The sequence below is a fragment of the Schistocerca cancellata genome, chromosome 7 (genome assembly GCF_023864275.1).
Source record: "Schistocerca cancellata isolate TAMUIC-IGC-003103 chromosome 7, iqSchCanc2.1, whole genome shotgun sequence".
Lineage (NCBI taxonomy): Eukaryota > Metazoa > Arthropoda > Insecta > Orthoptera > Acrididae > Schistocerca > Schistocerca cancellata.
Genome location: NC_064632.1, coordinates 278,033,380 through 278,046,173, shown reverse-complemented (window position 1 = coordinate 278,046,173; position 12,794 = coordinate 278,033,380). Strand labels below are relative to the sequence as shown.

Here is a 12,794-nt window from a genome sequence, read left to right as displayed (position 1 = left end):
TGTGCCGCCAGAAATTCATGCAGACGGTTTTGTCAGTGGAATAACGAAAGCCATTGTTGATGCTCCAGGAGTAAAGACGACCAAGACACCGCTGAAGATGCTGCTCAGTGAGAGGGGTCTGCGGAGAACTGCAATAGATGGCAAAATCGTCTATGCATGCAGTAATTACTCTGACCTTATCGTCACGATCCCTGTTAGCGATATGTAGGGGGTTGTAGTATATTCCTGGAGTCATCATTTAAAGCCTGTTCTTGAAACTCTGTTTAATAGGTTTTCTCGGGGTTGTTTACGTCCATCTCCAACAGTCTTTCAGCTCCGTTTTTTCAGTATGTCTGTGGCACTGTTCCATGGATCAAACGAGCCTATGGCAATTCGTGCTGACCTCCTCTGTATATGTTCAATATCCCCTGTTAGTCCTATTTTGCACAGATCCCTCATACTTTAGCAGTATCCTGGAACTGGTGACACGAGTGATTTGTAAGCAATCTCCTTTGTAGACTCATAGCACTTCCTTAGTATTCTACCAATAAACTGAAGTCTACCATATGCTTTACCGACGAGTGAGCCCACATTATCATTCCATTTCATATCCCTACAAAGTGTTATAATCATGTATTTGTAATAGTTGTGACTTACTGATATTATAATCACAGGATACTACTTTTTTATTTTGTGAAGTGCACAATTTTACATTTTTGAACATTTAAAGCAAGTTGCCAATCTTTGCAACACATTGAAATCTTATCAAGATCTGACTGAATATTTATGCAGCTTCTTTCAGACAGTGGAGATAACAGTATCACCTGCAAAAAGTTACTATTAATATTACCTGCAAGGTCATTAATATACAACATGAACAGCAAAAGGTTCCAACACACTTCCCTGGGGCACACCTGAAGTTACTTCTACATCTGATGATGACATTCCATCCTACATAACATGTGTCCTCCCTACAAAAAGTCCTCAATCCAGTCACAAATTTCACTTGATACCCCATATGATCACACTTTTGACAAAAAGTATAGGTGTTGTACTGCGTCAAATGCTTCTTGTAATTCAAGAAATACTGCATGTATCGGACTGTCTTAATCCAAAGCTTTCAGTATGTCATGTGAGAAAAGTGTGAGTTCGGATTCACATGATCAGTGTTTTCGAATCCATGCAGGTTGACAATGAGTTGCTGATCCTGTTCAATATACCTCATTATGTGTGAGAATAGAATGTGTTCCAAGATTCTACAACAAACTAATGTCAAGAATATTGGAATGTAGTTTTGTGGATCACTTCTCCTACCCTTCTTGGAGAATTGTTTTACTGGGCGCATATCTATTCAGTGTGTGGTCAATTAGTCTTTTAAACTTGAGCCATAGTTCCTCTACACACTCCTGCCCTATGCTGAGAGTTTCAGGTTCCTCACTGAGATATGACACTACTCATTTTGTATCTAATTAGCGGAGATGCTGAGTCGTGGTAGGCACAACAAAAAGATTCACACACCACCTACTCCAGTCCGGTCACTAACATCACCTATCCCATCAAAGGCAGGGATACCTGTGAAACCAGTCATGTGATTTACAAGCTATGCTGAAACCTCTGTGTTGCATTATATATAGGCATGACAACCAACAAGCTGTCTGTCGGCATGAACGGCCACCGACAAACTGTGGCCAAGAAACAAGTGGACCACCCTGTTGCTGAACACGCTGCCAAACATGATATCTCTCATCTTAATGACTGCTTCACAGCCTGTGCCAAATGGATCCTTCCCACCAACACGAGCTTTTCTGAATTGCGCAGGTGGGAACTTTCCCTGCAATACATCCTATGTTCCCGTAACCCTCCTGGCCTCAACCTTCGTTAGGCACTGTCCTCACCCATCCAGCCCCCTCCCTGTTCCCATTCCAGCACTACACAGCCGTCATTTCACCGCCACACACAGTCTTTTAATTTCTCTTATTTCTCTCCTTTCCATTACTTACCCCTTCCCCCCTCCGCACCTTCTCTCCTGCCCTCCGTCTAAACTGTAACACTTGACTGTCCGCCACTCCCACCATACTATCCCCCCCCCCCCCCCACAGCCTCCTCCTTACCCCACCCAGTCGCCACTCCCATCATGCACTGGTGCTGCTGTTCGCAGTGTGGTCTCAGCTCTCTGAGACTGCAGACATGTGTGCAAGTTGTGTGTGTGTGTGTGTGTGTGTGTGTGTGTGTGTGTGTGTGTGTGTGTGTGTGTGTGTGTGTGTGTGTACTGCTGACAAAGGCCTTAATGGCTGAAAGCTTTAATTGTGTGAATCTTTTTGTTGTGCCTATTGCGACTCAGCATCTCTGCTATCTGGTGAGTAGCAACTTTCCTTCTCTGGTATTGTTACATTCCATCCTGGATTTTCCATTGTTTGATTACTGAACATATATATGTTTCCAATTGTTTTAGTTGTCCTTTGTATTTTGGTAATCATTGTTGCCACAACTGCATAACAGTCATTGATACCAGTTTCGATGTGGACATCCTCAAAGAGGTCCAGCCTATTTGTTGTTATTAGTTTCATTATATTTCCATCGTGAGAACGGACATTTCACAGTCTGTCGTATCATGCCCACCATTAACAAAATTTATTTTCCCAACTAATTGTAGGATGATTAAAGTCTCCACTGATGAATGCAGTACGACTGAGGAACTTATGTCCAGTTGAACTGAGGTTTTCTCTATGGTTTTCAGTTACATCATGAGATGAGTCTGGTGGGTGACAGAAGGATTAATTACCGTTTTACGCCCACCCCTGATACTGAGTCTTGCCCAAACGATCTCATATGCAGCTTCAGTCTCTATTTTGGTGGATTTGAGTGTCTTGTCTACTGCGACAAACACACCACCCCCATTTCCCATTCGCCTGCCCTTCTGATACACACTCAAATTTAACCAAAACATCTCACTATTATCAATTTCAGTTTTCAACCAGCTTTCCGTACCTAGTATTATGTGAACTTCATTGCTTTTCAGAAGTGCTTCAAACTCTGGCACTTTGTTGCAAATGATTTGCCAGGTGCCATTAGGATTTGAATACTCTTACCTGTGGGAGGCATTTCTATCGATTTTACATTGACACTTCTGCGTTTCCTACAGTTATTATTATCTGGACTGGATGGAGAGACCCTCATCTAAAAAAACTTTTGTGTGCATCCCACACAGTCACCACAATCTGTGCACTTTGTTTTTGTTCTTACACTCTTATTGTTTCTCTTGGTTCTTGTACATATTGCATATTACTAATCTTTCCCTATAGCTGACCCCTACCTTCCTCAGGATTTTTAACATCTTGCACCATTTGACATTGTCAAATGTTTTTCCATGCAACATCAGCACTCTCTCTCTCTCTCTCTCTCTCTCTCTCTCTGGTGCCTTTACCTTTCCTAAAGCCAAACTGATTGTCATAAGAGATTCTCAATTTTATATTCCACTCTTCTGTCTGTTATTATTGTCAGCAACTTGGATGCATGAGCTGTTAAGCTGACTGTTCTATAAATTCTCGTACTTTTCAGCTCTTGCAGCCTTGGGAATTGTATGGATGATGTTTCTCCAAAAGTCTGATTGTATATTGCTGGTGTCTCACATTCTTCACACCAACATGAACAATGGTTTTGTTGCCATTTCCCTCAATGATTTGAGAAATTCCAATGGAATGTTATCTATCCCTCCAACCTTATTTGATTTTAAGCCTTCCGGGGCTCTTCTAAATTCTGACTCTAATACTGTATCCCCTATCTCTTACATATTGACTCCTGTTTCTTCTTCTATCACATCATCTGACATGTCCTCTCCCTCGTAGTGGCCCTCAGTGTACTCTTTCCACATATTTGCTCTCTCCTCTGCATTTAACAGTGGAATTCCCATTGCATTCTTAGTTTTCCCATTCTTGTGTTTAATTTCACTGTTCTAACTTTATGTGCTGAATCATTTCTTCCAGCAATAATTTCTTTTCTGATTTCTTCATATTTTCCACATAGAACTTTTGCCTTAGCTTCCCAGCACTTCATATTTATTTCATTCCTAAGTGTCTTGTATCTGTATTTCTAAATATCCCCAAATATTTTTGCACTTCATTCTTTTGTCTATCAGCTGAAGAATTTCTTCTGCTACCAGTTGAAGTATTTCTTCTGCTATCCATGGTTTCTTTGCAGTTACCTTCCTTGTACCTACATTTTCCTTTACAGCTTCTGTGATTGCCCTTTTTAGGGATGTGTATTCCTCTTCTACTGAACTGCCTACTGAACTATTCATTACCGCAGTATCAGAGAACTTCAAGTGTATCTCTTCATTCCTCAGTACTTTCACATTCCATTTCTTTGCACATTGATCCTTCCTGAACAGTCTCTTAAACTTCAGCCTACTCTTCACCTCTACTAAATTGTGATCTGAGTCTATATCTGTTCTAGGTGCGCCTTACAATCTAATATTTGATTTTGGAATCTCTACCTGATCATGATGTAATCTAACTTAAATCTTCCCATATCTCCCCGCCTTTTCCAAGCATATCACCATCTCTTGTGATTCTTGAACAGAGTATTTGCTATTAGCATCTGAAATTTATTGCAGAACTCAATTAGTCTTTCGCCTCTTTCATTCCTACTACCAGGCCCATATTCTCCTGTAACCCTTTCTTCTTCTCCTTTCCTACAACTGCATTCCCATCCTACATGACTATTAGATTTTCATCTTCTTTTATGTACTGAATTACCCCTTCAATATCCTCATATGCTTTCTCTATCTCATCTTTGGCTTTCGACATCAGTATGTATACCTGTACTACTTTTGTCGGTGATAGTTTGCTGTCGATTCTGATTAGAACAACCCTGCCACTGAACTGTTCACAGTAACACACTCTCTGCCCCACCCTCCTATTGATAACAAATTCTACTCCCATAGTACAATTCTCTGCTGCTGTTGATGTTACCCTACACTCGCCTGACCATAAATCCTTGTCTTCCTTCCACTTCACTTCACTGATTCCCACTAATCTAGATTGAGCCTTACCACATTCAAACATCTGACATTCCACACAGTGACTCATAGGACATTATCATGTTGCTATTTAATCCATTTTTTTCCTCATAGCCACCTCTCCCTTGGCAGTCCCCTCACAGAGATCTGAATAGGGGATCATTTACCAATGGAGAGATCATGACACTTTTTCAGCTAAAGGCCACAAGTCCTGTGGGTACACACTGTGTGTCTTTAATGCACTGGTTTCCATTGCCTTCTGCATCCTCACGCCATTGATCACTGCTGATTCTTCAGCCTTTCAGGGAGGTTTCCCACCACAAAGCCAAGAGAGTGCCCTGAACCTCTCTCTGCTCCTCTGTCCTCTATGACAAGGCTGTTGGCAGAATGGGGGTGACTTCTTATCCCGGCAGTCAGCAGCCACCATTGCTCCTGATTTTTATTCAAAATTTAAAAAGTGGCTGGGTTTCAACCTGTGATCGAGGCCTTTTGATTACTAATAAAATGTGCTACCTCTAGACCATAAATCTAGGCCTATAGAGAGTGCAAAGTTCATTATCGCAAGCTCCCCATTGGCAATAAAAAACTGGCAACTGGCAATCCAGGCTTCCATGTAAATTTTATTGTATTTTCTAAACACACTACGGCGAGGTTCAGAATTGTATAGACAACGTAAACTCGTGCACACCTCACTTACTACAGCAGTGTGTGTATACACCATACCAAGTGTTGCCAGTAAGGAGAAAGTCTTGGTTAAAAAAAGGCGGTAATGTATGGTATGGTATGGTATGCTTTGCTATCTCTGGTATTCACATTTTACGGTTACCTATATTGTGACATAACATTCCAGCCTGAGATGCTGGAGGTGGTGGTCACGTGTGCGTGAGGTGTGCTTGCTTCTGCATATGAATGGTGTGTGTTTCTCTTTTGCTAATGAAGGCTGTGGCCACAACCTCTATGTGTCTTAATTGTGTTTGTCTGCAGCTTAATGTCTTCTAAATGTGTGAATTCCTAAGGGACCAAACTGCTGAGGTCATCTGTCTCTAGACTTTCATGGTTCTCTAGACTTACGCACTACTTAAACTAACTTACGCTAAGAACAACACACACATACCCACGTTCGATGGAGGGCTCGAACCTCCGGCAGGAGGGGCCATGCAATCCATGACATGGCGCCTCAAACTGCACAGCCACTCTGCGCGGCTAATTTATCTTCTTTACGGTAAGTAGCAATCTATCTTTTCCAACACTATTGTAACTACACATATATTATTTCTAATTTTGTGACAGATTAGTTATCATGATGGGAAAGAGAAAAGCAAACATTCAGTGTTTTTTAAGCATAATACATCCACTGAAACATGTGCAGCTGGTGACCAAAGTGGGAAAGACAATGTGAATGTTCCTCATGAGCAGCGAAAACAAATTACAGTTTGTGAGACGTAATCAGCCAGTAGTAACAGTGTTTAACTTATATCATCTTCCTATTCTCCTAAAAGGAAAGATGATATTGTCACACCACCACTCTCAACCAAAAGGAAATTTAATAGACTAGTTAAGCCATTTTGAGTGGCTACTGTATAATGACACAATAAAGCTTGCATTTTGTAAATTATGTGAACAGATGCAAGCTAGTAACATCGACCAAACTGCTGAGGTCATCGGTCTAGACTTTCATTGTTCTCTAGACTTACGCACTACTTAAACTAACTGATGCTAAGAACAACACACACATACCCACGTCTGATGGAGGGCTCGAAAAATGTTGATTGTGTAAAGGTAAAGAAACAATCCACAGAAACATCAATGGCCAGGTGCATTAAAAAACTTACAGTCAAACGTTTTCTCACCTTACATATTTGTTTAATGTAGTACATTACATTGCTGAGCATGAGAAGCCATTTAAAGACTTTGTGCACCTTCTGCATTTGGCACGAAAATAGTGACTGTGATAGCACAGTGTGGCAATGAAAAACTGTGCACAGAATTCATTCATTTTACAGTGGACACACTGAAGCATCACCTCATACACAAATTGGAAAACTGTAAATACACCAGTCTTCTAATTGAGGGTTCCAATGATCAATCTGCAATTGTTTATGCACATGTGCATGTAAGATATTAGGTCTACAACTTTGCTTCCGCCGTTTTGCAATAGACAGCAGTAGCAGCAAGTAGGGTTCGGGTGGTTGATCATAGGTGTAATATAATAAGCTTAGGCATCTGTAAACATAATGCTATAAAAATATTAGTCGATCTGTGATGGCATCATAATGTTATTCTCGATTAAGTATGTCAACTTATGTACCCATTTCTCGCCATTTGTGGAAGTTTTAATTTTCTGCTTTAACATGAAGAAATCTGCGGCTGTGGCTCTTAAAATGTTGGGTAAGTCCAATGGTGAGGGAATTATTAGTGGAAGAATGTGCAGAGAATGTTCTCAACACCTTAAGAATGGTGATTTTGATGTCGAAGATTGGCATGGCGGTGCAAGACAGAACGTTTTCGTAGCTACTGAAACAGACAAAGACAGTCACAGGACATCATTACCGAAAGCAATCGATGCGTTTGAGCCCAGCGCTGAAAAACAAATACAGCAATAGACACGTAAAAGGTAATTTTACAGCAGGTTGCAAAACCCCCATGTCGAAAACCTGTCAAAATATACATGGAAACGTTGAAATGAGAAGTCCTATTCCTCTCACCGTATTCTCCATACATTGCTCTCTCTGACTACCACCTTTTTCGATCAGTGGCATACAGTCTGGCTGACCAGCACTTCCGATCATATGAACAAGTGCAAAATTGAATCGATTCATGGATCCGCACAAAAGACGCCCTGTTCTTCTGCCACGGGATTCAAATGCTATCCGAAAGATGGGAGAATGTAGTGGCCAGCAATGGGTAATACTATGAATCATAATTTTTTTTGGTAAGTTTTTCGCAATAAAGCCACAAACTTCGAGAAAAAACGGCGGAAGCAAAGTTGTAGACCTAGTACCTTAATGCAAAAGGTGGCCACATCAAGGAGGACATTTTAGGTGTACCAGACTCCAGTTCCACTGGTTATTTCACAGCTTTAACAGATTATTTAGATAAGATCATAGGCCCAAGTGAATACAGAGAAAAATGTTATAGGTTTAGGTACTGATGGTGCTGCAAATATGGTTAGACACAAAACATGATTAGCTGTGCAAATGAAAGCTCTTTTCCCAAAACTGATAAGCATTATTATCTTGTACACCGCTTGCCGTGTTAGATCCCCATAGGACATATGAACATCTCAAAGCATTTTACTTGGTTGTCAGAACTATTTTCAAATTCTATCACATATCAACAAAACAGTACAAATTCTAGGAGGAGAAATTTGTAAATTGAGTGATATTCACACCATCAGGTGGCTAGTAAGCAAAGAGAGAGAGTACCATTCAAGCTCTCCTGCAACCACAGAAACAAGATGTGACCCACCTTGAACAGGTAGCCCACTGAAATGAGAATGACGCCGCTAAAGCCAAAGGTCTGCTGAAAAGTATAAAGAAATTTAAATCTGTTATGCTTCTCTACCTTCTCTTGTACTTCTACTGGAAACAGACCATTAAGTGTGGCACTATAATATAAGGAACTGCTTACTTGATCCCTGAAAATGAAAACTGAACACTGCATATCAGTTTTGGAGGACTTCCATTCTACTGTTGGGCCAAGTGAACAAAGGTTTTTGGAACAGGTAAAAAATTTCAGGAAAAATTAATAATGTTCAGCTGACAAACATTTAGACTTGGGAACAAGAATACCAGACTGTAACAAGTAACTTAATCAAAAAAAGCAAAGGAGTACATCACACACAGGTTGCAATCTGCCTCATCAGATGGTTATTACCTCTCTATATGTTTTTGACACCTTAGGCTAGCCTCATCATGACAAAATTATTTAATATCGAAATGAAGAAATAAAAAAGGTCTTCATGTATTTGACTCTAAATTCTCTTTGATGAGGAAGTGAATGTTCTGCTACGTGAGTGGGCAGAATACAAACTTTTGTTTCCCTCACTGATGTTGAATCACACTCTTAGACAATTTACAATCAAATTTTTCCGCAAGATTCCCCAATCTGCTTCAGGTTCTCAGATTTTATGCTGTTCTACTTGTGAACACAGTTTCATGTGAGTGAGGTTTCAGCTGTCACAACAGACTAAAAACTGAATACAGGGCTTGGCTGACAGATACACTTGAGAATTTGCTGCTGGTATCTGTAAATGACCCTCCTCTGTCTGAGTTTGACTCAAGAGCTGCCATTGATAAGTGAAACTTCTCTGACCAAAGACAATGATACACAAAAATGAAGTGTTAGACCACTAGACTATAGTAATGGTATGTATTAATGTTTGCCATGGTTATGTTGAACCTTAGTATCCTATTAAACAATATGATGCTGTTCGAACAGTTTGTCTGTCAAACAAACTCCATAAAGAGAGATGGAGGGGGGATAATTTTTTTCATATCCTAATAAAGGGGCTGCGGCGAGCAAAGTTGTTAGACTGGATAGTGACTTCAGAACTGAAATTGTGCATCCTGGGCCTATATCATGTATGTCAATCCACTAAAAGATTTTGGAATATGTTTTATATTTAGAAAAAAGATGTAAAATATCTTGGATGTAAAATATTACATGAATTCGGAGAAGATACATAGACTAAGTTGAAGATATTTGGAAGAATTTATGGAACAATGATTAGAACTTTAACTGCCAACTCTATTACATGGAAGCAGATCACAGGTACTGAATAAAAGACAAGGAAAACAAATATAAGGAACAGAAATGGGATTCCTTAGAGTGGTGAAGGGATGTAAAAGAACAGATACAATACAAAATGAAGATATCTGAAAGGAGTTGAGAATTTGGAGTGTGGAAGGAAAACTCAATGGAAACAAAAAGAAATGGAATGAATATTTACATAGAATGGATCCAGAGGGACTAGCATGTCAGGTAAAGAACTTCAAACCAAAATGGCGGACCAAGAAAACGATGGGAAATGTAACAGGCCACAATTGACATAGCACAGAAGTGAAGAAGAAGAAGAAGTAGAAGTAGTTTTATGATTGTGTATTGTTATCTTACTGGAGACCAAAAAAATCTTATCTGCAGAAATAATAATGGACTCCTTCGACGGCAACCTTGTGAAACCTAGCTTCCTCTGTTCGATCATGAGGCCAAATGGCAATGTAAACAGACACTCAAGCTGATGCCATGTTCCTTGACTTATGAAAAGTATTGAATGCAGTTATGCCTGGTCACCTACTGAACAAAATACTAGCAAACAGAATATTCAAGGAACACAGATGTTGACACATGTGACTATTACAGAGCCATCAGTTTAATATGTCACAGTTGCAAAGTACTGAAAAGAATTATTTAAGGATGAATGGAAAAACTCATAGAAGCAGACTTGGGGGAAATCAACATTGGTCCTGAAGAAATGTAGGAATATGTGAGGCAATACCGACCCTACGACTTATCTTAGAACACAGACTGAAGAAAGGTGAACTTACATTTGTAGATTTAGATGAAACATTTGACAATGTTGACTGGAATAAATCGTTAAAATTGTGGAGGTGTCAGGAGTAAAATACCTGTACAGAAACCAGATAGCAGTTACACAATTCGAGGGGGCATGAAAGGGAAACAATGGCTAAGCAGCAAGCGAGACAAGGTTGTAGCCTATCCCCAATGTTAGTCAAACTTTATAGAGAGAAAAAAATAAAAAAAACTTTTCAGTTTGCCAAAGGCATTGCAATTCTGTCAGACACAGCAAAGGACGTGGAAGAGCAGTTGAATGGAATGGACAGTGTCTTGAAAAGATGTTATAAAATAAACAAACAAAAGTAAAATAGGGGTAACTGAATGTAAGCAAGGGTAATGGAGTGTAATTGAATTAGTAAGGTGATGTTGACAGAAACAGATTAGGAAGCGAGGCACTAAAAGTAGAACACGAGTTTTGCTATTTGCGAGAAAAAATAAATGACGCTAGTCAAGTAGAGAGGATATAAAATTCATACAGGCAATGGCAAGAAAAGCGTTTCTGAAAAAGAGAAATTTTATTACAAATTTTGTATGAAGCCTTTTTCTGAAGGTATTTCAAGGGTAATCTTGTACTGAACTGAAACATACAGAAGACAATCTACATCTACATCTAAATCTATACTTCAAAAGTTACACGCATTGCTCAAACCAAGTGGTAAAGAACCTAGGAGCATGCCTCAACTTCTCCGATGTCCCTCCATTTTATATCACTCTTAAATTTTTTTATAATGCACGAACATCCTAAAAAAGCAGTTAGTAACAAAGCTTGATATGTATACTGACCTGGACGCGCTGCCCATAGTTGCAAATCTTGTTCTCTGGTATATGTAGCATCAGATGCTTCTCCACACATAGCTGCAATATGATGTGATATGGCACCACTCTTGTTCACATCAACAATCAAATCCATTGTGAAATTCTCGCGTCCCCTGTCTTCTTCTGGTGTCCTTACAGTGCCTGGATTCTTCTGCAAATTAAGAATATTGCAAGTATATGGACATAGGAAAAACAAAACTGTGGTTGATGTGAGCAAGCCATTTAACAAGTTTTTTTTAACAACAACGTTATGGACTGGAGCTATGACTGATAATGCTCTTCCCATAAAAACCTTTTGAATCACAAGAAACTACTATTGTATACATGGTTAATGAAAGTTTGGGGAAAGCTCTTAAGAATGAAAATGTTGTAGGATTACAGGAGATTACTCACTGAAAAGCAGAAGCATTGAGTTGTCAACTGCCACACAAGAAAGAAAGAAAACATGGTAGCTTTCAGAGTTATCCTTTGACGAGCTAGCATAAAGAGCAACTTCCCAAAAATAATACCAGAATAGCCGCCTTAATGCTTTTGCTGCACTATATAAAAGATATTAAGGAATATTTTACAAGTAAACTTGCATTAACACTGAAGCACTCGCTGGAGTCAAGGGAAAGAGGTGTCGGATTTCCATCTTTACCACTGTCTTACCACAAATAACAATTACAAAAAGATGCTGAAATTGTTTCTTAAGAAGGTTTGATGATTAATAATAGGACAATGGGGTACCAGACAGAGGGGGTTGGAGGAGGAGGTAGATGGAACACTGCACACAGAATATTTTATGCAAATCTACACTTTCTCAGAGAATCTCAATGAAGTCTTCTTGGGTTATCACCTGAGTTAAGATGTCAATCTGTGGCAACGTTTCAAGAAGTTACCTACTTGTCATCTTCAGGCAAAGTGTCAGGTTCGTGTCCTGTCCAGGTCTTTATAGTCCCTGGGCCACAAGATCCTCTGCCTTGTCTGTGCTGGCAGCACCAATAGTGTAACTCCAGAATGGGTTTCAGAACCCATGGTGGGGACAGTCACGGCCGGCGGTGTTTGGGGTCTCTGTGTGCTGGCAGGTTTGTGTGTTATGTCTTGGCGGGGGCCGCCTATTCAATCTGTTGCCTTCACCAGTTTCGCATCAGAGCGTTCCATGTGGTGCTAAGTTGGAAACTGCTATCTCGATTGAAAAGGTTATCACAGACTCTTATCTCCACAGAATATTTTACATGTCATTCTTTCAATTTCACCTTTGTCATATAAATGTAAAATTGTTGAATATATTTTGTGAAACTAAATTCTTAGCACACAAAGGCCCTACATAGTTAGAGCAGATTGTAAAAATATCCGTGACTGAAGATAAAATTTGACTTCACTTCAGAAAACACATCTAACTGAAAAATTCACTATGTTGTAT

The 12,794-nt window shown here is 39.7% G+C and overlaps 1 protein-coding gene across 1 annotated transcript in view; it reads right to left on the bottom strand.

The window, feature by feature from the left end:
* The window catches only part of LOC126092199 (out at first protein), an 81,860-nt gene that overhangs the window by 50,087 nt on the left and 18,979 nt on the right, over positions 1 to 12,794 (bottom strand). Inside the window, exon 4 of the mRNA XM_049907688.1 lies at positions 11,357 to 11,540. Within this exon, the coding sequence (XP_049763645.1) occupies positions 11,357 to 11,540 (184 nt within the window). The remainder of the gene's footprint in view (positions 1 to 11,356; positions 11,541 to 12,794) is intronic.